Here is a 27863-nt window from a genome sequence, read left to right on the forward strand (position 1 = left end):
GGCCTAGCTAAGCTACAGAGCGAAATTGGTTCATTTATTTGGGGCTGCAAGGGGTCAAGGCTTTCTTGGAAAAAAATTCGGAGAAAGTATGCTAAGGGAGGTTTAGCAGCCACAGACTTTCAATTCTATTCTTGGGCATTTTTGCTTAAGAACTGTAGAATGCTTCTTGGAACTCCCAATAATTCATCAATAGGGGACCTTTTTGCTGCCATGTTAAAAGTAGAAAAATGCCACAAGCGCGGCTTCTTATATAGATTTGCAGATCCAAAATACTTCAAAAAAGTTAGACTGAAGGTTTTAAAAGACCTAGCCACGGTGTGGTACCGCATTAGGCGTGTGACAAAAAATCCATATTTCAGCGTGGCAGCACCAATTTGGGAGGCCCCGGGGGCTCCAAGTTGGACGGAAGATGCTTTAGCTAGGGCTTTGAAAACAGAGGGCCCACAGGTATGGGGTGAGCTGTTTTGTGAAGGAGCCTTGCTACCGTGGGCGGTTTGCGAGCAACTCTGGGGTCGGAACTTTGCAAAATTTAAGTACTTGCAGATACAAAGCTGGGTAGTAGGTAAGGGAAAGTTAATCGGACGACACAATGAGTTCGAAGAGAAGCTGGTTTCAAACATTCGGATGAAAAAAGAAGTGGCAACGTGGTATTGGGAAATAGTCGAAATGGAGGATGGCCCTTTCCTACTTCCAGAGTTCCTGTGGGGAGAGCGCTTGCCGAGGATCGCAACAGAAGAACAATGGCAAGTAGATATGTTGATTCTTTACAAAGTGGTAAAACCTGCAAATTTAAGGAGGAATCACTTGTTCACTCTCCACAGGGCATACTGGACCCCAAAGAGGCTTGCAAAATTCAAATATGGGGGCATGGTGTTATGCCCAAAGTGCAAAAGTCCAAATGAAGATGATATTCATATGTTTGTGACATGCTCAGAGATTCAAGATTTTTGGGCAGCTGTAAGTGAAATGTTATCGAAAATGTTGGAGCTAAATATCACGGTAAGCCCTGAACAGATCATCTCGGGCAGACTGGACATACAAGGTAAGGGCCTTGATGATAATTCTAAGCTGTTTTTCTATGCCATTTTGATTGCTCGAAGAGAAATATGTAAACTTTGGATTTCGTCAGAGCCTTCCGACAGAATTAATGTGGATTAGAGCTATGAGAGCAATAGCTAAGTTGGGCAAAATAATAGGAAGCACCAGTTTTGGAATTTATTCTTAAATCACTATGGGTGAGGGAAATGGGAGTTAAATAATTGTTGACTTTAATGATGGGAGAAGAACAAGGTCCGATGATTAAGTCACTTCGGATGCTCTTGGAGGTCAATGCAACCTATATGCTTTCCTGCATCAGGTATGGCTGTGACACCTCCCACTTCTCTCAAGCCTACAGGTCTGCAGTGTAAGCAGTAGGAAAAAACCTCTCATAGTTGAGTTTGAAAACCACCCAAGGGCGTTACAAGATATGAAGAGGTGGGAAGTGGCGTATGAGGATAAAGAAAAAAAAAAAAAAAAAATAAATAAATAAATACCGAGGTACCTAAATCCTGTTGGCTCGATTTGTATCAAGTCTCCGGGATGACCGGTGGGCAACCTCTGAGAACGAAAAGCACTGATTTCAACCAGTTTATAGCAAAACCGGAGTACCTCCCGAATATGGCAAGCATATCCAGAAAACATATCAGGGATCCTCTTGGGTTGGTGAGGTAAAGCAGGATATCATCAGCGTATAATGAAATTTTGTCCTCCCATTCCAACGTCCACCGCAAGCCTCGAATTGATCTATCCCACCGAACACACGCCGCCAAGGGTCCAGGGCCAGAGCGAATAGGAGCGGGTAAAGGGGACTTCCCTGCCTCGTGCCCCTACCAAGGGGAAAATCGGCCGACTTTCAATTATTCACCACCACTCTAGCCAGGGGACCTGCGTATAGAAGGCATACCCAATTAATAAACTCTGGTCCAAAACCCATCTTCCCCAAAACTGCAAACAGGGAGGGCCACTCGATCCTATCGAAAGCCATGGTGGCGTCCAGTGACACCAGTACTGCTGGCTCCTGTATCGTTGGTGCCTTACCCAATATCCCTGTAACCTGCGTAGATTAAGGGCCGTATTCCGACGTGGCATGAAGCCGGACTGGTCCGGGTGTATCAACGTGGTGATGACTTTGACTAACCTCGTCACTAGCAGCTTCCCCAATACTTTAGGCTCAACATTCAGCAACGAGATAGGCCTATATGATGACCAGAGCGTCTTGGGTTTCTCCGCTTTGTGGATGACCACTACGTTGGCCACGCGCTGATCGTAGGGGAGCTGACCCTTCTCCCTACTCTCTTCAAACATGGATTGAACAAACGGAGCTAGTTTATTGGCACTCAGTTTGTACAGCTCAATGGGAATTCCGTTCGGGCCCGTGGCCTTCCCAGAATGCACACCTCTAATAACCAGTGCCACCTCGTCATTTGTAAACGGAGAGCCTAAGTATTCCCGGTTGTCATCCGACAGCGTGGGCATCTGGGTGCCTTTAATCATTGCCCTGTTTTCCTCCTCCGTGTACACCCCAGCCGAGGTATACACCCCACCATAATATTTTGAGAATTCGTCCACTACAGCTTGCGGGTCTATGATGATATTGGAGTTTTCTCCCTGAAATTCTGGCACCAGCCTCGAGGCCCATTCTCCCTTTTCTAGCCACGCTATCAGTTTACCGGCCTTATCCCCATGCTCTTACACCCTGCTTTGAATCTCCTTGTTCCGCACCCTAGCCTTGTCCCTAGCTAGGCTTCTATATTCATCCTGCCTCAATTTTAACCGATGTACACCCTCAGGGGTTGTTGCTCTGGACACCTCCTCCTCCAACCTCGTCACTTCTCCCTCTGCCCTTTCTATGTCTGCCTGTTCTTCCGCGCAACCAGGGACAAAACCTCCCCCCGAATAATGGTTTTATATGCCTCCCACAGAGTCTGCCCCGAGTCCACTGTGTCTCTATTTTCTTGGAAGTACCTCTCAGGGATTTTAACAATCTCTTTCTTGGTGGCGGGGTCTTTCAAGTGCCATGCGCTGATAGGGGCTACTCTGAATACATCCATCTGTCCGATTTCCAACTGAAGCTGAATTGGAGAGTGATCAGAGATTCCTCTTCCCAGGTGCCGCACCTCCCAAATCGTAGCGGCCTGTGCCGCTGGTACCAGTACATAATCTATTCTAGAGAGGCTGTGGTGAGACGCGGATACATGTGTGTAGTGCACCCCAAATGGATTACGTAACCTCCACCCATCCACCAACCCCGTTGTTTCTAAAGATCCGGGAAGCCACCTCTACGCTGGCCAAAGGGCTCGACAGGGTATCTGTCCACCTTTCCGTCTACCACTGCATTAAAGTCTCCCCCTATTACAAGGAGACCCAACGGCAAAGTTAGGAAAATTGCACCCAGGTCCCTGAAGGTGTCGGATTGAAGGCCAGGCGGGACATATACAGAGACAAAGGTAACCGTTCTCTCTTCCCACTGCCCCAACACCCCAATATACCGTCCTCGCTGGTCAGCCCAAGTAGCTCGAATATGCAGGGGAAAATAATTTTTCACCAACCCCCTAAACCCCGTAGTGAATCCAGCATGTGCAGCCAATTTATAACCCCCTTTGTGCAGGGCCATGCAACGATTGCCAATAAGATGAGTCTCCTGTAGCAGCACTACGTCTGGGGAATTACGTCTAATCAATTGGCTAACCATTCTCCTCTTAATTTTATCACGAGGCCATTCACATTCCAGCTAAAGACATGTTTCCCTGATCGCCGTCTAACCTTTGACATTATACTGGAATGGAATCCATATTGTCAATACAGCCACAGCATTTGCCCCTGATGTCAAAAAGGAAAAAGGAAAAAAAAGAGAAGAACACTTTTCAAACAATCCTTCAAACAAGAAAATCTCAAGACCAAAAAACCCCATCGAACCCAACCCCCACCTCCCCCCCCCCGCACTCCTGCATATGGCCGACACCCATCCCCAACTAGCAGTGTGCCTGTTGCCCAGCACCCCAGCTATGAAGTAACTAAAGTTAGTAATGAGGAGGAGGCCATTGCCCCGCCCCTCCCAGCCCAAGAAGCATACCCCAGGCCCGGGGTCCCCCAAAGCTGTCTTATAGCCAAGTGTTCTGGCATGAATCTAGCCCTGGATCCGCCCCGCTACCTGACATATCAAACCAATGTGAAAGTTCTGATGGCTGCTCTCATTCCTGCTCCTGCTGTCCGCCACTTCGTCCACCATCTCTCCCTTCCGGACCTTCCGCATGTCTGCTGTCCAACTATCCCGAAGCAACCTCCGGGTTGTCAAAAAACCAGGCCCTCCCCTCAATCTCTACGCGCAGGCGAGCTGGAAACATCATAGCATACTTTAGTCCTTTGGCACCCTGAGTTTCTTCTTTACCGGGATAAAACTCTGCCGTTGTTTCTGAACCATCTGAGTAAAGTCAGGGAAAAAGGAAAGCGTGACATTCTCATACCGCAAGGGGGCCCCTGCGCGTGCTGCCTGCTGGATCGCATCCCTGTCTCGAAAATTTAGCACCCTCGCGATCATCGGGCGAGGGGGGGGGGGCTAGGCTTGGGTTTCCCCCTGGCATCCCGTGGGCGCGCTCAATTGTAAAAAAGTTGCCCAGCCCCTTGGGCTTCAGATGGTTGAGGATAAGATCTTTGATAAACAAGTCTGGCGCGCTCAATTGTAAAAAAGTTGCCCAGCCCCTTGGGCTTCAGATGGTTGAGGATAAGATCTTTGATAAACAAGTCTGGGGCCGGTCCCTCTGGCTTCTCAGGTACCCCAAGGATGCGTACGTTATTAGGCCTGGCTCTCCCTTCATATTCGTTGAGTTTCCGGTTTGTTAGATCCCGAGAAGTCTTAAGATCACGTACCTCCTGCTGCAGCAGTGACACATCATCAATTAAACTAGCGGTCCTTATATCAAGCGATTTCACCTTTTCGCTCTTCTTCGTGAGGTCGGCCCGTATCAAATTAACCTCTATGGTGAAGGTGTCAAGTTTATTGTCTAATACCTCCATCTTCTGACCCAGGGAGGATTGGACTCCGCCGAAGGTCTCCGTAACGTCAGTGAGCGTAGGCTCCATGGAAGAACCCAAAGAGTCACTCCCCACCGACTGAGAACGCTTCGACTCGCAGGGGAATTCCGGGGCATTGTGTAGCGATCTAGCTTGTTGGCTTGTATTTGTTTCGACCTCTTGGAGGACCTGGACAGGGGCTTCTCGGTCTCTGGCTTGGTCGCCATTCTGACGTCCGCCACTCTCCACCACAAGACACGGAGCCCACCCGGGTACCGGAAAGCGCAGATTCACAGGCTCAACCCCAGGGGGAGCCCCAACAATGCCCAGGTGGAAGCCAGCAAGCGTCCATACACTACCGCCTTCTGCTGGGAATGCAGGACGCGACCCAGCACCCCCACAATATTCACTCACGGGGTGGTGGTAAGCTCTCCAAACACCTGGTCGGCAACTCTGTATCTCCCAGCTCACCAGGGCTCACGTTCCACTGGTACCATTGTGTAGAGTCGGGCCGGCCGAACTCGCAGGTCCACACCCCTCAGGGGCTCCACAATAGTCGCACAGACACCGAAAGACACCCACAGTCCCTCACCAGCGATGACTGAAATGCTATATGGGGAGGGCGTACGCACAATGTCCATGGGTCCGGTAACGCTGTCTCACAAACGCAACCACAAAGTCACACCGTCCCTCCAGGGACCGGCATCACCAAAAAGCCCTGCCACCTGGTCACGCCATGTTGATTCAACAGCTGCGCTCCCCGGATGTCCAGGGGTAGCGACCGCCACTATTTGCTGCTCAGGGATGCCCTAAAGCGCTCCGGACCCCGCTCTCCTCACCTTCGTGGTCCGGTATGTTTCTGATATAGGCTCCCCCCGAGGGCGATGCAGCACCGTCCTTTCTCCACAATCCCGCAGGCCCGCAGAGCACCGTGGCCGCAGCGGGAACGTCTCCTCTCCGCTCCACAGGGGGTTTGCTATGTCTCCAGCACCCGGCCGAGATCACTCTGATGCGGCTCTCATGTTGCGCCCCAGACGAGGTGCACCTCCCATACTGGCTCTCCGCCGGACCCAGGCAAGCCGGGCCTCCAGTTACTTACAGGGAGGGTTCCACGGGAGGATCACGGGCCCCCGCTGGTTGCCTGTGTGTCTTTTGCAGCCCCCGCCCGCCCGCCAATCAGTTCTGGGGCCGGACTGGCAACTTCTGTTTTTTCGGTCCCTGTGTTTATCGCTCACACCGCGGGCACAGCAAACACTCTAGCCCCTGGTCCGGGCGAGCAGAAGTCCGCAGATCTTCAGACGTGTAACTCGGGCCCCGGACGCCGCCGAGGACCCGGGCACACCGCAACATGCGTCAATTTCTAGCCTCTGCCAGGCTGTGGGGTGAAAGCTCAGGATTTGGACCAGGATGTTAGACCTGGGGAAAGGGGTCGACGGAGCTAAGCACTCATGCGGCCATCTTGGACCGGCGCGTGGCTCCTCCTATTCATAACATTTTTTAAAGCAATTTAATATTTCTTTTGTATTAGTGTGTGGAAGGTTGTTCATATCCTTGCACGATGAGATTCTGTGTTGATTTTGTTTGTGTTTGAGATTAAATAGCGAGCATCTTCCCCGCTTTGTTACCTTCGCCTAGTTTGAGTCCCTTAAATTTATTTATCCACACTCCTGCTCTTTTGCTCAAAATGTTGTTGAATTCGTATTTTTTTTGTGTGAGATAGTTAAGAGTGTTGTTGTTTAGAGAGTTGGCATGCGGAATTTCTATTTGTATTATTTCTTGTTCTAGTTTTAGTAGTTCTGCATTTTATCTTTTGTTGATTTTCGTTTTAATTTCTATAAGAACCCCCCTCAGAGTTGCCTTTAGCGCATCCCATAGAGTGTTTAGGCTTGTACCTGGGAGGTTGTTGTTTTTGAGATAGTTTGTGATTATGTCTTCGATTTTGCTTTTGTCATTAGGATCTAATTTGACATCGTTATTAAAAAGCCATCTTTTCAGTGGGGGCTTAGAATGGCTGCCTGTTAATAAGGTGTTAATGCATGAGTGATCAGATACAAGTTTCGGTGAGATGTTGGTCTGGTTGATTAGGTGAGTGAATGATCCCGATATTAATAGATAATCTATCCTAGTGTACGAGTTATGTGGGGCTGAATAAAAAGTCTAGTCTCTGGAGTTAGGGTGCTGAAGGCACCAAGAGTCCTTGAGAATGTATTTTGAGCATAAATTCTGTACTACGGCGTGAGATATGGTGGGGTGGTATTTGCAGGTAGATTGACAGTCTAGTATAGGGTCGAGTGGCAGGTTAAAGTCACCTCCTACTATGATTAATTCATCTTGTGGTAACTACTCTATTTTGTTAGAGACTTTACCCCAGAAGTTTGGCTCATCTGCGTTCGGTCCATATATGTTTACAACATGAAAGGTGTCATCCTCTCTGCATAAACTTGTGATTAGGAGCCTTCCCTCCTCATCATGTGAGCTTGATACTAGACTGATAATGGATTTTCTAGCTATTAAGGTAATTACGCCTTTCTTTTTGTTCCGCTGGTGAGCAGGACACTTGCAATATCCAGGTATTTTTAATGAATTCAGAGTCTTTGTTGGACAGTTTTGTCTCCTGAAGGAGTATGATATCTCCTTTTGTTTTTACTAAATAGTCCATCATTTTCCGGTGCTTAATCGAATGATTGAGCTCCTTCACGTTTAGGGAAACTATGTTAAGGTTGTCTGTGATACTGTGTATCATTGTATGTGTGTGTAATGGTGGCTGGGTTTGACTTTGCGCTGATTATAAATGCATGCTTTGAGTAAAGGTTCTGAAACACTGGGAAGCACATGGTGTGTGTTAAAAGGAAGTACGAAGGTGCAAACAGCTCCACATACACTCATGTGCTGATCTGATGGCTGGCTGTGGTGCAGAGTAGCAAGTAATAATAAGGAAAGGTGTAACAGAGAACAGACCAAGATTAGCAGTAGTAAACTTAAAATGATGAAGTTGAAAACAAAAACAAAAACCACAAAACCCCCAAACCCACACGCTCCAGCCTAGCCCTGAAAGCATCGAACGTAGGAGGTGCGACGGCAGGAGCGTCCATCCGCTGCCTCAGAGAGGGCTATGGTTATATATTAAATTACCTACTAAAGTATAGGAATTATGTAATGTACATTGATCCTAATTCGCCACAATTGGCAATAGAAGCACCAAATGGCATCAAATAGTAACACATAGCATCAAATAGCGTAAAATCACAACAAATACCATTAAGTAGCGACAAATGGCATCAAATAGCTCCTCCAAGTGTAACTATTGTGACTGGCACGCTTGGGTTTCACCTATTTATAAGTGGTTATGAAAACGCATAGTGTTCATGTAATTAATACTTCTGAATAACCCTGAACTTGGTTAATAATTCGATTGAACAACCCTGCGATAGGGTGACAACAAAACTCTTACAAGGAAGACCATAAAAGGCGAGCGTTTACATACTTGAAACCCAGTTAACAGTATATTATAATCTTAAACAGTAGATTTAAACAAGAACAGTAAGTCAAACCGTGTAATCCTGTTATATGGAGGTATTACTCCACATGGGAGGCAGATTTGAGCTGATCGACTGGATAAGCAACATCATGATTTCCTTTTGTTAGAGAAGGAGTTAGCATGCTCTATGTCTTGTGAGTTCGGGCTGTACAGGAAGATCCTCAGTTCATTTTTGGATCAGTGAAGAAGTGGGCTTTTCCATTCTCGGTGATTTAAAATGTTGCTGTGCCTGCAAATGAGAATTGGGTGTTTCTTTCTCGTAGTTGTCTGAGCAAGAGGAAGCCCTTTCTTGTATCGACGGTGGTTTTAAAATAGTTCTGTGTGAAAGTTATTTTGTGTCTGTTTCAAGTAATCTGACAATTTTGGCGTGCAAAGTTGAGGATGGCCTCTGTATGGTAATATCTCAGAGGTTTGCAGATGATCGGACATGTCGTTTTCCTTATCGTTGCGTTGTAAATTGCTATTCTGTGTGCGCAGTCCATTTCCAGGTTTTTATGGAATTTTATGCCAGTGATTTATGGAATCCAGTTTTCGAGGAAGGAAATACAGAACTCTGCGGAATCCTCTGACCCTTCCGGTATTCCAAAAATTCGGATGTTGCCTCTTCTGTTCCGACGCTTGTCCAATGTCTCTTTAGGCTGTTTGTGGTGGCAAGCAGGGAGTTTATGTCTTTGTTGGAGCGAATAGCGGAGTCCTCTTTTCCGCAGCGTCAATTTTACAATTGATAGTATTCATGTCAGCACAAATGGCGGTCGATTCCAATTGCATATCGTCTGTATTTTGTTTAGTGGACTTTGCCAGGTCATGCACATAAACTTAGTTTTTTGAGGATTATTTCTATCGTGCTGCTCAGATCGGCCTTGGGTTTGATAGGAGAGTCAGAGTTGACGGCTCAGCTTTGGAGCGTTTGTAGTGATCTTTAGAGTCTTTCTCAGCCATGGTATTCGGTGATGTGTAACTGGATATTGAAGTAAGTGATTTAAGAGTGGATACTTTAGTTGTGTGTTCGCTCTTTGCTCTCGTTGCACTCTTCTGCATGTTTTTAATCCACTTATTTGCAAAAAACGGAAGAAGGTGTCTTAGGTGTAGATTGCAGATCATTAAGCTCACTTTTTTTCCACTCTTTGCGTGTTTTATTGGTGGAGGCATATGTGGCAAATGAGGCTTTAGGTAAAGCAGCACTACCTGTTGTGGTGTTTTAGAACAACAGCACAGGTGCACCACACAACAACATTTGAGCAATAGGGACAATTATAAAGTCCCTATCCAGAAAGAAAAGTGCTGCAGTTTTCTTTTTATTCCAGTTTCATTTTGCGTAGATAAAAACAGAGTCCAGTTCTAATGACTCAACACACAGTACAGGACTTCTTCAGGGCTGTTAAACACAAACACATAAATATACCTATATAAGAACAACATCTACAACAAATATACATATATATAAAAACAACACTTACAACAAATATAAGACATCCTATGCATAAAACACATGGGCTAAAATTTATCCCATGCTCACATCACATTAGTTATGCATAATTTGCACATTTTACACAGCAATGACAGACCAACAAACTATTAAACAGTTATTAATTTTTTATATTTACATTATGTAATCCTTAATAATAATTGACACATACTAAAGGCCAAAAGTCCCAGCCGGGACACGATTGTCAGAGATATCCTCATTTATTATCTATCTTAAATGCCATCATATAAATCACACTACACAACATGAAAAGGGACACTGTAATTAATTAATGGTAGTTGCAACTCAAATTAAGACAGAACAAGAAAAAGAAAGAGAAAAAAGAGAAAACGAAGAGGGCAGATGGAGGTAGGTGTGACGTTACCCATCAGGGCTTAAGAAGAGAAAAGAGCAAAGCAATCAAAACTCCTAAAACAGTACTGTCATGGAGAGAACCCCATCTACTCATAATCCAAAACCATAAGGAAGTCCGATCTAAGGGGCTTGGAGAGTCACAGCTTGATCTATATGGTCAATCCCCCCCAATTCACGAATCGAGAGAAGGTGTAGCAAGACACCAGAAAATCAATAGCGCTGTGAGATGATCATAACTGTGAAATAAGTGAATACCCACCACTAGATGATGGTGGAGTCAAATACTTCCAAGAACTGAGAGGTCCTATAAATCTCTGCCCGTAAGCTGTTTCCCATACAGTAAATTCTATACTGTAAATAACAAAAAACAATATAAGTTGTAATGTGAACTGTCAATAACATGAATAAAACTTTATTAGTAGCAAACATTCCATTTCTTCTGAACTTACATTATATCAAAAGTTTGGTGCCATCTAAGTGGAGGCCACAACGAAAAGTAAACTCGGTGCACGTCCCACCCTGATAGGTTCCAACGCCGCCAGAATATATAACGATAAAGTTCAAAGTAAATCCTGTAACAATTTATCTAAAGCAAAAAATTGAGAATTACAAGTCCATCATACGAACCCCATAAAGGCATGACCAATATTATTGACACCAGCGCTACTTAAAACCAATGGGAACTCAGTAGCATTTACATATTATCCTACTCGGATGATGAGCCTAATACGTAAACACATACCTTCCGAATGTCACACGAAGGTCTAGAAATAAGACGGATGAACCCACTTGATGACGGATAGGCTTATGCGATGGAAAGCACCCAAAGCTAGACCTATGGGGAAGTAATTATCTCCAATCAGTAACATCCCTTCCATATCCCAGAATACAAAAACAGTTAAGCATATTGACTAAACACATTATATAGACTGGGTAGAAAGGAATATACACTGTCTCCCTAATCCCTACAACCCCGAACACCCGATAGGAGTGTATAACTTACTCATAAAGCTACAAGGAACAGGGGACGTCCCATCGCCAAACAATTCTTTAAATAGTAGACCAAAGAAGCGGGTAAACAGAAGCCTATAAAGGAAATAAATGGCCAAATCAGGCAGACAAACCATTGTTAATGACCCCCGACGTGGACCATAAAGAGTTGTACTCATATTATATTGAAAACTAGTAACAGCACCTTGCATGCACAAGTCTAAGAAACCACAGCCCACTTGAGACATGCCCCTGAGGTATGTAAGAATCTCATATGCGGCCCCCTATTCACCGGTACATAAAAGAAAATATAGTACCGGTATCTAAAAAGATCACAAATGATAGGAGCAGAACGCGAACCTTAGAAGCGTGGTTTATGCGCTACTGCAATAGCAAAAGGGAAGAGCTGTGCAGCCCGTCCACATAATTCAAATCGTCAAGCCATTGAGAACCCCCAAAAGGCAATGAGACAACCATTCATAGTGGGTACAAGTGTGAAGTTAAATGTAATTAATAGTTAAACCCAGATGAAAACGCCGCCACCATCTAGGTTACCGCGATGCTTCTTTGCGTTCAAGAGAGTACTAGGAAAGCTCCCAACCTTCAGCCGGATTATAAGCAAGTTCAAGACTATCCCCATGCAGTCATAGGAACAACGGAACAACATCGGTAATTAGTTGTCCCCAAAATCCACATGCCGACATCAGACTTACCGCAATGTAATAGTTGCAGTCAACGGAAGCGCTCGAAAACGTGGAAGCAAAGGCAAGCCTGGCAGCAACCCGCTATAGTATCTATGTAGGGTTGAAATAGCACGGGCATCCTAAGAAAGCCGGAACACCTACATCCGGTGAACAAGGCATGTCCAAACACAGGTCATGTGATACGTTCCTAGTGTGGCGGCCATATTATAATGGTAAATATCGAAACCAAACCCAACCAGCATAGAAGTCTATGGAGAGACATAAAGCTAACAGAAGTATTATACTCCTACATATCAGAAGCGTCATGAGACAAACAATATCCCAATAATGGTCGCTGCACTGACAAATTGAACCGCATATCTGAGCAATAAACGCACATAATAATCAGCGCGTGGCGTAAGCAAATCTCATCAGATCCCCTGGTGCATTACTATTTCCGCAATCCATCGTGGAAGGAGAGCGATTATCCTTAATTTGTATTCAAACTATTAAGGGATACAATTTCACATGCTCAGAGGCAGTATCCCGGTATCGTTACCGGTGCAGCGGCCATCTTGAAATGGGTTAATACCATTAAAAGGGGGCTCAATGTATTCAAGACTTGAAAACTAGATAAACGGAACTGTATTGAGTTGCTTTAGTATACTCAAGGTCTAAGAACCTTCATATATAAATATGAAAAACCACCAAGATTATGAGGCAAAAATTTGTAAACCATGAATAACTTGAGTGTATGAGTAGATGGTAGAATCATACCATAGGGGGTATAATGTAAAGATCTTAAATTGCCGAATTCAATTCCTGAGAGCATAGAATAACCCAGTGATGAGTAAAGACGTACAAATATCAGGTGGAAAGAAGAGAGAGAGAGAGAACAGAGAAGACAAACACAAGCTTATACAAATATGGATCAATATTTGTTTAGGGCCAGGGCAGACATGATTCAATTGACCATTGCATCACTCATGACCAGTACAATTAAAGAACAATTGGCCCGATTCGAATTTTTCACTATTAATTCTCAGAGCTCCCAAATGTGTCATGCAAATGAGAAAGGGGAGAAGACCGCTTCGATGTACAAATACAGTTAAGGGTATGATGCAGGATAGTATTCTTACAAGAAATAGTGCATTTCATCATCACTATTGTGACCTAATTCAACACGTTGGAATCTGCAAATCCACCCTGCTTCATTCTTTCTTAAAGCCAATTCCCTATTCCCTCCCCTTGGGTGGGCAGGGACATGATCTATGCCCATAAACCACAAGTCCTCACAATCTGTATGATTTGCCTGCATGTGAAAAGTAAGGGGATATCTAAGGTCTCCATTGCAACGCGCTCGCACATTCTCCTGCACTCTTATCTTTAGAGCCCTTTTGGTGCTACCCACGTAGATCTTATCACATGGACAGCCCAATATATACTTTACATATTTGGAATTACAGTTATTTAGGTGGTCTATGGTATATCTGCGTTTGGTGTTGAAGCAGAATTTCAACCGACAGACCTTACACTCACTAAATGTGTAAAACCCTGTCATTGTGGATGTGATCCAGGTTTGAGGTTTGCGAGTAGTGACATAACTGGGACACAGCATATTACGTAAGTTTTGTCCCCTCCTGTATGTCACCTTCGGTTTTGTGGCCAAGGTATCTTGCAGACTTGGTATATCCACCAATAGGTGCCAATGTTTTCTAAGAACATTATATACCCTGCTACTGCGTTCATTATATTGTGTGTTTGGGGCTTTTTTGGTCCTGTTGCTGGAATTTGCTGTTAAGGTCAATACCCTAGGAACTTTCATCACTTTCTGTGTGCTTTACTCAGTGTAGCCTCCAGATACCCCCTATTTAGGAAGAGCTTTTCTGTCTCTCCTAAGTTCAATAAGAAGCTATCTAAATTTGTGGAGATGTCGTGCTTTAGGAAAAGCAGCAGATCGTTTACGCTCACTTGTTTGCACACTTTGCGCACTTTACGTGTTTTTGGTGGAGGTATATGTGAATACGAGGCGCAAATGAGGCTTTAGGCAAAGTGATGCAAAATGAGGCTTTAGTAAAGCGGCTCTTCCTGTTGTGGACTCGTCTGGCTTTACCTGTGTGATCCTTGAGGTGCGCTTCTGATAAAGTGACACAGTTGTGTTGCCTTAATTTTGTTCTGAAAAACAGCAAAGCTCTTGCACACAATAATATAGGGTTTGCAACTGGTAGACAATAATAGTCAACACAACACATATATAGCACGAAAAGGACAGATGCAGATTCTTGGTTGTGTGTCTCAAGATAGGTTGTTTAATAGGTCCACAAACGGCCTTATTGATCCACAACCAGCCGACACGTATTTCGTCGTGTGGAAGTTATCCACAACGACTCTTCAGGGCTTGTGGCAGGCCTGTAAATACACAGGTCTTGAAGAGTAATACTCAATGTGGACGTGAATCAGTATCTGTAGAAAGCTAATTGATAGCGCGGAAGGTAAGCCAAAAAATCACGGAACCAGAGAACAAGTGTGTATGTCTGCATCTGTCCTTTTCGTGCTATATATGTGTTGTGTTGACTATTATTGTCTACCAGTTGCGAACCCTGTATTATTGTGTGCGAGAGCTTTGCTGTTTTTCAGTTTTGTGAAAGTCTGTGATTTTCATTCTTGAGCGGTTAAGGGCTTTTCCGCTCGCTCTGAATGCACCACACCGCTACTTAGTATTTAGATACCTGACGTATACACTAGGCAGAGCGCCTCACTTTAACTGAGTTTTTCGAAAAAATCCCTCATTGCTGCATTAATTTTGTTCTGTTCCCAACACAATGACAAAACACTGTATATATCGCATGGTATAACAGTTGGCGCCATTTTGAAGTCAGGCACAGAGACTGGCAGAAGAGGTAGACTTGAACTTGGATGCAGCAGAAATATAGTTAGGTGTGTGAGCAGAGATGGTTCACCAAGCTCACTGGGTTAATTGATCGATGGCAGATCTGGCCGCTAGCTTTTGCACTAGGATTTCGCATTCCATAAGCAGGCGCCAGCTTATATATACCTGGGCGTCAGATCCCTGCTACTGAAGACCTTATTGAATTTGGTCTGCACCTTAGGCAGAGAACAAAACCCTGGACAATATCTCTGGCACAAGTGAGGCACAGCGATGATTCTCTGGGCTTGTGTGGTTCCGAAGTGCAACTTGTGATGTCATGAAGCGTTCGCTACAAGCGCGGTCACCATTTTAGAGTCAAGCAGCGTTTAGAAAGCGTTCCCCCTGCAGGTCTCCGTTATGCTGTAGTCGGGTAGGACTGGGATTCCGCCATATTGGGCTAAAAACTCATCGCATATATTTGCGCCGGAAAATTAATCGTTCAATTACACGGGCATTGATGCATCTTGTTGGTGTTTGATGGGTTTCAGAGACGTCCCCTGGCATGGGGACTCAGGATCTGGCCTTGGATTCCCTTGAATTTGCTGATGCTCGGTGAAGGTCGCATGTTGACTCCGAGTCAAACGGAGGGACAGAATCAGGCAGCCATTAGCACTGCTGTCCAAGCCACGCCCCAACTGATAAGAATTTTGGGAGAAGTGTACACCTGCGCAAGAGGGGAAAAAGAAAGCAGCTCTAGAGAAGGATAACTATGTCCATATTTTGTTTGCGTAGCTCTAGTTACTCATGATACTTTTGGCCAATTACATATGTTTGAAATTTGTTGGATGGAAAGGAACAGTTCACAAAGGTATGCCTGTTAACACTGTCTGTGCATGGTTTGCACTTCATTCGTACCAGTTTAACACCCAATAAACAACAGAATGTTGACCATTCAATCTTTCCAAAAGGCCTTGCACTAACCAGCAACATGTGTTGCTCCATTTCTAGTAACTTTTGAAGCATTTGAGCCAGAAACTATATATTTTTATTGTTAAAATCTGCAGATTAAGCCGCAGAAGATGTATTAAGTGTCAAATGTGGTAAATCTAAAATTATGTGAAAAATGCCACGTCAACACAAATGCATAATCCCTGTGGCCCTGATTTATATATCTAATTTTAGTTAAATAAAACCTAAAAAGGTAGTACTGCCAGTGAGCACTGATACTGGAGCAGAAATCGCGCAGCAAAAGGGGCCTGGATGGCCACCAGTTCACTAGGACGTTTCAGAGTTCACCTCTTAGTTGAAAATCACGACTAGACCGGGAAGCTGGGGCATCCTGCATGCAAACTACTGTGGCATTGATGAAAATCTCAAATATGATAAAACTACGCATGAGGTGCTAACTGGCTTTATAGAAACATTTGATTGTGCACCAACAACCTATGTCTTGGAAAGTGGTCTTTCAAATCTGGAATGCTTTCATCAAAGCTGCAGGTCTAATGTGCTTAAGATACATCATTTGATACAACCTCCCAGTAAAGTGGGCCCAATATTAGTGTACAAATATGCTTGTAGTGAAAAATATGTTGATTTAATGCACATGATTGATCAGTGGATGGGCAGAAAGAACGCAAACCTTCCTGCTAAATATTTTTCACCTCTTACAAAAATTTGATGTATGAGATCATACGCTCTTACATCCAATGTGTCTTGAAATGCACCATTTTGCCCAAAAGGCTCTTGTCTACCCCTCCTAATAGCTTGGACTATCCACACCCTGAATACACACAGAATTTTGACTTAAAAAACAAAAACGCACGCATTCACTTACAAAGCTGTTCCTGGTACCAGCACTTGACAAAGCTAAGCAGATCGTTTGGCAAACAAACAGTACAAGTCTTGCCAATAAAAAACAATTAATCCAGCCCAACAACAGGGATTCAAGAGTCGAGTTTATGATTGTTTATTGTGAATCCCACTATACTTGCAAAATTGATTCCAAAGATCTGCACAACTTTTCCTTCTTTCTGTCACAAATCCCACATGTTTACTAGCAGCTGTCATTCTCCTATCACTCCTAGGGTCTTTAAACAGAAATTCAGAGGCTGCGAGCTGTCTGCACATTGTCGAGCCCTCTGGAATACATGACCAATACCGCTTGAGGAAGGAATGATCTGATGACCGGTATGGTGGGCGTAAGAGTGTAGAGCCCCAAGGCGTGGCACGGTGGCCTGTGGTTGCGGACTTGCGGGACAATAATGACTCAGATTCCTGGAGCTGGTTAGCTGAGCCATAAGCTGGGCGCTCGGGTTCCCTTTATTCACTCTGTGTCAAGCGACGCTCGAGTCTACCATGGGTCATCTAATCAAAGGGGAAAGAGGTAGTGCACCCCTCTGAGTGCTGGTGGAATGTGGCATACCCTCTCCCAACATTACACTGACCACTCTCAATAAGTGAAGCAACTACTTCAAGTATTGGACATAACTGAAAACATAACTCCATTAACGGGCTCCTGCATTGCCAAACCAATAACACCCCCGTTTTCACCCCCCCCCCATGCGGTGCTTTCTTCTTACTTTCTTTGTTATCTGTTATTTTAGAAATCTAATGACTCCAGTTATGGTCTTCCTTTCCCAAAACATTGCTTTTTGGTTCAATCGAAGAAAACTAAACCTGCAATTCCAAGAAAATAATGCTTCCATTGTTGAAAGTTCAGCTCTGTGAAATGGGTGTAATACTAACACTTGACAATCAGTTCTTAAAACTTTCTTAGTTGGGAGACTGCCGTCACATCTCACCACTCAGCGATATAAACTTTGCAAATGCAACTCAATAGTGAATGCTTGCTGGGCCTGTGTTGATAGTGAGTGGTCCCTAACGGTTGCTTACAGTACTAGAGAATGAAACAGCGGAGCCAAGATTCTTAATCCAACCACCACCACCTCACTCACTGCATGCTGCTGCTTAGATCACCGGTTGTTCGGTACCAGATAAAGTCACTACAGGACCTTCTTCAAGGATGAGTATGACACCAGGCCATTGAGAAGTTATAGCAGCCATCTATGATCACTCCTTTACCCCTTCGTTTAGCAAGCTTCCTACTTTCTGTAGGACTATGAGTTGTGTATTAAATACCCATTGGTGAGGCTGCATGAAGAAATAGATTTAGGTTTTGCCTGGGCGTGAAATTCCACTCTGCTCGCGATTGTTGCAGGGTTGTTCCCACTCTGAGCTCTGCATAGATTGTTGTTCCGAAAAACTCCTTGTAGCGGCGCAGAGCAGAGTTTTTCCTCTGCCCTGGCTCTCCAATGTTAGCGCGAGTGCGGAAAATCTTAATCCAGACCACCTCCTGGTGAGATTTCGATATGCGGGTGGTCGCGGCTGGTTGCTGCAGCTTGCGTCAAGAAACCTTCTGTTCACAGGAAGCTGTCACCCAAGTAGAACATCTACTCAAGCGGCAGAAAGAAGCAGCTCCCTCTTGCACTGCACATAGTGCCGCTCACGCTGATTTTTACAATGCTGGACAAACACCCAGCACTAAAAAGCAGCACAACGTATGGCACTCCGCTGCTTGCGGAACTCCTTGTTGAGCAGCGGAGTTTTTGGGTACCTTTGCAGAGTTCCCCACAGAGAGACTCCTTCCATGCCTAATTTATGTATGCATACGGTGAGCGCTCCAAAATCCTCTATTTCAGTGCAAAGGTTTTGAAAATCCACAATCCTGTTTTTCAGAAGAGTGAAGTAAAACATACATTAATCAATAATGCGTCTGAATGCCATGTTTTAATTTTTTCTTGTCAACCCATAGCTGCTCTGTTACTATTTTTTGATTTGTAATAGTAGTCCATTTTCAGTCCATTACAATATAGTAGTTTTATGATTTTGCTTTTTGTTTCTACTCATAGCTTATATGTCCAATGTACTATATACAAATCAAGAAAAATCAGATCCTCGATCAACATATTGATTTGTCGGTTATTTTTATCAGGATTTTCTGTTATCTTTAGTTTCAAGTTTATTTACATGGCTTCGTAGGACTTATGCTGCAAGGCAGATGTTGTTTTTCAGGTTGTTTTCTGTGTACCCGAAACCATGCTAAATGCTCTCGTGAGTTTGCACAGCTGCTGGTTACATTTGGTTACCACCCTATGTTTTAGTCCACCACCCCTGGTCTGAAAAGGCTGCTGCTAAAGCCTCTTTGGTAGTCCAGTTCCCCTGATGTGTTATTTCAGCCATTGATTTGTAGTTGTATTCGACTCCGTTTGCTTTTGCTTACTATTCTCTACATGTTTTTCTGTCTTTCAGGATGGCCCTGCGTCGGCTACCCCGGAGATGTATGCACCAATGACTCCATATGATTCTGATTTATCTATTCATTCCCTCCCCGAGATGTCCTTTACTTCTCAACTTGATCAGTCCAAAGATCTTTCCACAGACTTTTCTTCCGTAGACCTCAGCTTTCTTCCTGATGAACTTAACCAGGATCAAGCGCAAACACCTTCGCAGAATGAATACAACAACCGGATGCACATGGGGGAGCAATACAAACTACAAACCTCAGAGCAGGACAGTGGACTTTGTTTAGATGGAATCGATGGTCTAGGAGATTCTCAGTGCTATGGTGCCGATGATGAAGCCGGTGCATCGCAACAGTCTCAGGATGCTTCCAATTTCTGTCCATTACCTATGACTCCTATGGCACCAATGACTCCAGTTACAGAAAGTTCTGGAATTGTACCACAACTGCAGTAAGTACTGGGGCATTTGCATCAGATGTGGGTTATTCTCAATCGCTTTTAAAAAATAGTTTATTTGGAATCCTGTGCGCCGGATTGGTCACATGGTTAGCCTATAGACTATAAGAGTAAAGGTAAAAACCCTCATACTGATTAGATGGGGGTTATTTAGGACGGGTTTATGTGGAAACAAAGAAACAGATTACTAAAAACTCATTACCTGATCTCGTTATCAGGAAATCATTAGCATTCTCTTCCTCGCCATTGCCCCATACAGTCCTGTGAATGAGCCCCACATCCACCCCCCCATCATATATCTGTATGTCATGCCTGATCAGTTTTTTCTCTCATCCTCACCACAAAAATCTGTGGTTGTGTTGTTTGCAATTGTTTTAGGACGATGGATTTCTTGGTTATTGGGTTGAGATTCTCATAGAGCCTTGCTTATATATTCACAGTAGTCTGTCAGTGGGAGGTGCCAATGATATTGATATAGAGTCCTACATTGGTTCCATGCGTATGACATTGTATAAATGATGTATTTACAATCAATACCGACTCTGCGTGCTTCCCATTATGTTCAGATACATAGATACCATGTCTAGATACTAAACCTATTTGGAAACCGCATTACAAACTTTGTGTTCTTTATATTTTAACTTTAAAAAATGTTATTTGGGACTATGTTTAACTTGTAATCCAAACTTGAAACTTTACTTGGTCTAGTAAATAAAGTACTACACAGGTATTTCTGCCCAAATGTGAATATCCAATATGCTCTGTAAATATTCTTGAGGGGACGCTGGTGACCTTCGAGGAAAAAAACTAATTACTAAAAAAAATTTAAATACACATACTGACCTATGTGAGGGACTGCCAAATTTTCGTCCCGGAATTTGCACACAGTTGTAGGAGAATTTCTCTAGGAGGAGGATTTTTGGGTGTTTATGAATTCCTGCCTTTGAGTGTAACCCTTTTATAGCATTTACAATTATATTTTGAATGTAATGGTCCCTGTATTTGCAGTAAGTCATACTGGTGTTGAATGTTTTGTGAGGTCAGGAATCCTAACCTTTCGTCTAATATTTACCTTAGGAACCTGGCACGTACAGATGGTGTGCCTCTTGCGACTATTAGTCCACTTTGTTGTGTCCACACACCTTCAAGCAGATGTTCTGCTCCAATGTGTGCTGCCGTTTTACACGGTGGAGAGGAGGCACGTCAAAAATACTGCGAGGGGTGTAGTTTGTGAGTTCACGTCCCGTCTGTAGACTACCATTTTGTTACAGTCTACATTATGTCCTTAATCTGATGTTTGGTGGAGTCTGTATGCTTCATAAACTAAACCATATTCGGGGCAACTGCAATCTGCCACATAATCACTTTTTTTTTCTTGAGAGTTCATGACATGCCCTCCAACGCTCCCTCAGGGTGGTGTTTGTTATATGACTGTGTTGTTTAGTGGTTATTCCAAACCTTTGCAAAGACTCTTAGAAGTTGCCAAATTACATGAAAATGTATTACCTCATCATGAAGGGATGTAGTAGGGCAAGAGCACAAAAAGATCTCCTCCTTGCTCACAATCTTAGGGTACTAATTAGTGCACTCAGAGCTACGCGTCCCTTCTCCCACAAAATAAACCCCACTAGTCTTGGGGGTGTGGGGTGCAATGTTCTGTTACATATATGCAGCTGCAGCTGCTGCAGGTAAGAGCAGGGGGGGCGGTGGGGCCAGCTGGGGGGTATTTCGAGAGACGACCACAAGGGAAAATTACATAAATCATTAATTACCCTCATGGTCATCTGGAAATTACCCCCCTCGGGCACATCCCGCCCCACCGCTCTTACCTGCAGCGGCCGCGGCTGCATATACGAAGTCACAAGTTAATAGATCCAAAGGAGACATACACCATAGGTTTCTCTTGTCTCAACATCTGCTACTTAGGGGGGCTTCCTCGTGGATCAGTGGCTGTATCTTTCAGAACATAATGCTCAAGAACTCTGTAAAGGGCCTCCTGTTAAAGTTGACAATATCTATGCTATACCCTGTGTGACATAGCAAACTGTACAAGTCAACTACAATACTTACTCAAGTTGCTTCCATGCCTATTTTGAGCTCTCAGCTAGAGAGCTCATGTGCTGTCTCTTTGAGATATTTTGTTAATTCACTGGGCTTGAAGGCCGCCCATTACTTACCTTTGGTTGGGTTCATTGTTGCCCTCATATGCTTGATTATCACATTAGTTGTCTCCTTCCACTGCTCATATTTGTAGGGACTATGTTTTTTTGTGGTTGAAGCAATATCACAAAGTGCAGCTTTTTCAGCTGGCCCCTTGCGTACTTCTCCCATCTCCATGACCCCACCCTCATTCTGTTGATGTCCAAGTTGTTGCTTACCCATAGCCCCACCCTGCGAATATTGCCCTTGTGCTTGCTTCCAGCAACCTCACTCACCCTCCTTTGTTCATGTTAACCCCAACCCCACACACCCACACTCAAATGTTCATGTTGCCCCCGCTCACTCTTCCTCCTTGTTGCCTACCAACTCGCCTGCCATCTGTAATAAACAAAATGCACTGTGTTGTAGCCAGTGCTGGCTGTGTCATAGTGCTTTTGTTCCCCTATCCCCTTCCATGGTCAGTTTTTCACCAACCAACACATGCTCTGCCTCCATCTCTGTTGCCTCTCCCCCCCCTGCACTCCTACGCTTCCCAGATTTGTGGAACTTTGGGGGATCCAGTTTTGGCAACAAGAGGACATTTTGAAAGCGATTGTTGTGCTCCATATAAAACCACTTCAGCAGCTGTCAGCTGGTACTTAAGCTCTACTGCATGCAACTCCCACTAAGCGCCCTAGTACTTTCCTCTGAACCCCTTTGCTTCTCGGTCTGGAGAGCTTGAATTCAATCTTGGCAACAGATAAAGTCAAAGCACATGCATGCGCTCCTGAAATCTAAACGTTCGGGGTATGTGCGCTTTTGTTGTGAATGCCTTAACACAAGTTCTTTTTCAGTGTTTTAACATTTTATTAGACAATTAAAGTCACTCGTAATACAGCTTTACATTTTATCATTTCAAATACACTGTCGTGTAAGGGCTTGGTGTGCAGACACTCTGGATACCCCAATAGGATGAGTCAGCTGTTAGACCAGCTAGCTCTTCAGTGCCACTACCACCCCCTTGTATTCTACAGTGGTGTATGTAGTTTCTGGCAACCACTGAACATGACAATCCTGATTCCTCCAGTATTGTAGAAAACAATACAGTATCTTTTCGCTCAGTCACTCGTGCTTGCTTTCTCTCTGAGTACACATAGAATGACGATTGGAACGGTTTCAATAAGTATTTATTGGTCAAGCATCAGTCTAGTGTAAAACTGTTACGGTACAGGTGGCAGGCATTGGAATGGAATGGAATGGAATATACTTTTTGTCAAGCAAATATTCCCTTTGGGACACTTTACTATTAGAACAAATATTCTCAAAGACACATAGGCAGAAAAAGCACTAACAATATACTGTACTCGCGAGGCAATATGTAAACACAAACAAAATTATGAGAAAATACTGAACAGTTTATTCATCATACAATACAATGTTAAAATAATTTAAAAAAGAGGGGGGACAGACATTAAAAATAAGGAAACAATAGATTCCTATTAGTAAAAAGGAGGTACAAACAGAAAAATTAATTCAGCAGAACGTCAGAATTATTCTCCAGTTAATTTAGGACACAATCCTCCTTTCTCTTATGCGACGCGTTTCGGCGGACCTTCTAATAAAGCCACCTTCATCAGGAATACATATAATGTCTTCCCAGTGATTTCTGAAATTTAAGAAAAATTCTTTTAATAAAGATTCTATGTACACAATGATAATCCTACACAGCACATCTCATAATTACATTGCCTCGAGTGTTGTTTCACAGTATCAAAAAGACATAAATATACATAACAAAATACATAGTTTGTAACATTTAACAGACTTAAATAAATTATCAAAATATTGACAATAGGACAAAGAATAACTAACGACAAGGAATTCACTGATATTCATTGTTTTAGACACATATTTTGATACACTTTTACACTCTTAGGCCTATTTACGTTATACACCATTTCAATTGAAAACATACACCTAGAGATTGTCATAAGGGCCTGAAGATAATGGCTGAACGTAAGAGCTGTTTCAGTTTATAAACTTTATTCAATGATTCATAAAAACATCACAAAAGTATACAAGTTCATAAAAATTCACATTAAAAATAGAGAAAGGGGAACATTAGGACTAGCAGCACAGATGTGAACCAACGTTAAAAAAACATACTTTTTCTGGCCCCGACTGATTTAAGAATATAAGTTGCAATAAAAAAACAGATGTCCGGGGTAGCAAGTGTGAATAAAAATCTCACGGCATCAGCAGTAGTTAATTTATTTATTTATTTTCACATTTGTAGAGTGCTCTGTTACCCGGAGGTGTCCTGGCGCTGACTGCTGGTGCTGGAATGAGTGGCAGAGCTTAGTGGGTGAAAAGCCAGGTTTTGAGCTCTCTCCTGAACACCATCAGGTCCTGGGATTGTCTAAGCCTAAGCGGGAGTTTATTCCAGGCCTCGGCAGCCCCAAGGGAGAAGCTTCTGCCTCCCCAGCGAGCTCTTTTAGTTCTGGGGACCGTGACCAGGGCCTGTTCCCCTGATCTCAGTGTTCTTGCCGGTATATGCCATCGAAAGAGCAGTTTCATATATCTGGGGCCCATTTCATGTAGGGCTTTAAAAACTATGCATAGTGCCTTAAAAACAATTCGCTTGCGGACCGGTAGCCAATGTAGAGTCACCAAGTCCTGACTGATAGATGCGAATTTGGGGGTGTCAGTGATCAGGCGGGCAGCTGCGTTCTGTAGTAGTTGTAGTTTATTAAGGACGCTCTGCTGGGCGTTTAGCATCAGGCTGTTACAGTAGTCTAAGCGGGAGAGAGCTAGACCAGTAACAATGGTTTTCCTATGTTCCCTCTCCACATAAGGAAGGATTTTTCTGATAGTTTTAAGAACATAATGCAAGGAGGAGGAGAGTGCGTTAACCTGGGGTTTAAAGGACAAGGAATTGTCCACTAGAATGCCCAGATTTTTTACTTTGTCCACCGGGGAGGGGAGAGGACCCATTTCATCTGGCCACCAGCTCGGGGACCAGAAGTTATCCGTGGCTCCGAAGAGCAGTACTTCTGTTTTCGAGGAATTAAGTTTAAGGCAGTTTTGTGCCATCCAGCAATCCACCTCACGCATGCAGCTTTTAAATCTGTCTGCTGTATCATCAACATTTCCTGGTAAGAGTGACACCACTATCTGAGTGTCGTCTGCATATGCTGTGAGATGAAAGCCAAATGAACGTATCACCGGGGCTAGGGATGCAACATAGACATTAAAAAGGGTAGGGCTAAGCGAAGACCCCTGAGGGACTCCACAAGGCAGCACTAACGGGTGGGATTTGTAGTCTCCTAAGGCCACTACCTGGGTTCTGTCGGTCAGAAAGGCCTGTAGGATGTTGAGTGCCTTTCCCTGGATTCCACAGGCCCTCAGCCGGTCCACCAACCTTTTGTGGTGGACCGTATCGAAGGCCGCAGAAAGATCCAGCAGGATCAGGGCCGCTCTGCCTCCTGCGTCCATCACCTGCCTGATGTCCTCCACTGATTTAATCAGGGCGGATTCCGTGCTGTGCTCTGCCCGAAAACCGTGTTGTGAAGGGTCAAGGTGGTCCCCTGTGTTTAAAAAGGCGCTAAGTTGTGAATTAAGGCTGCCTTCGAAAATTTTTGCGGGGAGAGGAAGTCGTGCTATCGGCCGATAATTGTTCAAATTAGTGATGTCTTGGTTGTTTTTTTTTAGTAATGGCAGGATGGATGCTCGCTTCCATATGGAGGGATATTCTCCTTTCTCCAGCATCTGATTGAAAAGTGGTGAAAGTCCCCTTGCGATGGCATCTGGGGCTAGTTTGGCTATGCCAGTGGGACAGGGGTCATGCGGCGATCCTGATTTTATTTTTAAAAGGCGCGTAGCCACTTCCTTTTCAGTGATGGGCTGGAATTGTTGGAGTCTGGCTGAAGGGCCTAAGGTCTTCAGGCCCTCCCTCGAGGGGGATGTCATGACTTGACTGTCTAGTGAAAAGAAAATGTTTTCTACCTTTTCTCGAAAGAAGCTAGCTAGGTTTTCACAGAGCGGAAGACTGGGGGGGGTTTCTGTGGCTTTAGGATTGGCTAGAAGTGAAACCGTTTGAAAACATTTTTTGGGGGTGTTGCTGGCTTCCTTTATCTGTTTCGTTAGGAAAGCCTTTTTTCTTGCAAAATTCTTTCTCTGTAGCTTCTTTGTTCCAAATTAAGATTTTGTTTGTCTGCCTCGCTGTAGTTTGTTCGCCAGATTCTCTCCAATTTTTTACACCGTATTTTGTGTTCCCTGATTTGTTCTGTAAAACAGGGAGCAGCTGGAGAGGCCCGGGTGGAATAGGTAGTTTTAGGGGGTGCCAGGAGTGAGCAGGCATGGTCCAGCCATGCTGTATAGCATCTGGCTGCTTCCTCTACATCGTCAGGGGGCAGGGTCCGGGAGTTTGCTAGCGTATTTTCCAGCTTGTCCCCTTTGATGTTCTTCCATTTTCTGACCTGTCTCGGGGCGTTTTTTGTGTTGGGGAGTTTTATAGGGGAGATGAGGGATATGGTGAATAAAATTGCAGAGTGATCCGACCATGATACTGGAAGAACCGATATGACTTTTAGGTTGGGATCATTTGTAAAAAAAAATTTGGGATCATTTGTAAAGAATTTTTTTTAAACAACGGTTTAAGATATAAAACTCGTAAAGATTTGTACAAAGGGCATATCAGCATAAAGTGCAGCGTGCTTTGCTTTGTGATTCCGTCACACGGGCAGGGGGTAACAGAGTGGATGTTTACACTTGGGTATGCAACCAAGTTGTGCACAATGCCTAATCTCAGTCTAGTTAAAACATATTGATGGGATTGTCTAGTAATTACTCTCAAATACATAGGGAACCCAGCCCCTTCATCCAAGTTGGAGAAATAAAAGGCATGTGTAGAGTAATCAATAGCTTGAATTCTACGGATATATCGTTTGTGACTCAGGAAGACACCTTTGACCTCCGACTTTGGGATATCCACAACACATTTAGGGACTTTAGCAACATCCATATCAAATAGTTCTTTAAAAGTTGAGATAATGTATTTTAGCCACGGGATCCGGAGGGCATAATCCAGGCGTAGACAGTCTTGTATTATACGCCTGGTAAAGGCGGTCTCATCTTTGAGCCAGATGGATCGCCAGACCAACAGGGGTCTCAGTTCAGTCAGGTCGGTTATATGGTCTAGCCCTAGTTCTTTATGAGTCAATTCCGTGGAAGCCGAGGATGGAAGGCATAAAAGTCTCTTAAGAAATACATTTTCCTGAGTTTGCAAATCTTTGTGAGGCGAATGGCCCCAAACCCCTGAGCCATAGAGGGCAATAGATGCATACCTGTGACGGTAAACATTCAACATGTCTGGTATGCGGCGGCTTCCTAATTTAGCAGCAAAACAAAATACACTTAGGGATGCTTTGCCCATCCTAGATTTAACATTAACATGTTCGGGGGCCCATGACCCAAGCTACCTCCTTCGCAGCAAATCAAAAAATGAGTTCATCCTGGTAGAGAGTCCGCTGAGGGGAGCAACAGAAACACCATGTACATAAATATCTAGCATCATAATGTTAATGCTCACATACCTCAAGGACTAATTCCTAGACATAACGTCTTGGGGTAAATTCCTCCTTTGTCTTAAAAACGTCTCTCGTCCAGCGAGAAGAAAACTCCTTATCACCGGCAATCTACATTTTCAGGGATAGATACATAGAGGCATGAGGTTTACGTTCGCCACTTAAACATATTAAAGTTGACCAAACACTACACCCACCAGATGGCAAAGCAAACCCACCTTACTCGGTGCTTATATCAGCAGTGTAGTTAATATACAGGAACAATCTCTCAGGTACTACAGCAATGGGCTGATACGGGTACAAAGTTAAACTAAAAATATAAACAGATAAGCCAATAAATCAAGGGTGCACAAATGCCTCATAAGAAACAATCATTACTTAATAAGTACAGCCATATACTCACATCTATA

The 27863-nt window shown here is 44.0% G+C and overlaps 1 protein-coding gene across 1 annotated transcript in view; it reads left to right on the forward strand.

Moving 5' to 3' along the window:
- Positions 1 to 27863, forward strand: part of TBPL2 (TATA-box binding protein like 2) — a 426294-nt gene that overhangs the window by 72632 nt on the left and 325799 nt on the right. The window contains exon 2 of the mRNA XM_078662091.1: positions 19281 to 19723. Within this exon, the coding sequence (XP_078518217.1) occupies positions 19281 to 19723 (443 nt within the window). The remainder of the gene's footprint in view (positions 1 to 19280; positions 19724 to 27863) is intronic.

Source organism: Lissotriton helveticus, chromosome 9, assembly GCF_964261635.1.
Source record: "Lissotriton helveticus chromosome 9, aLisHel1.1, whole genome shotgun sequence".
Taxonomy (NCBI): Eukaryota; Metazoa; Chordata; class Amphibia; order Caudata; family Salamandridae; genus Lissotriton; species Lissotriton helveticus.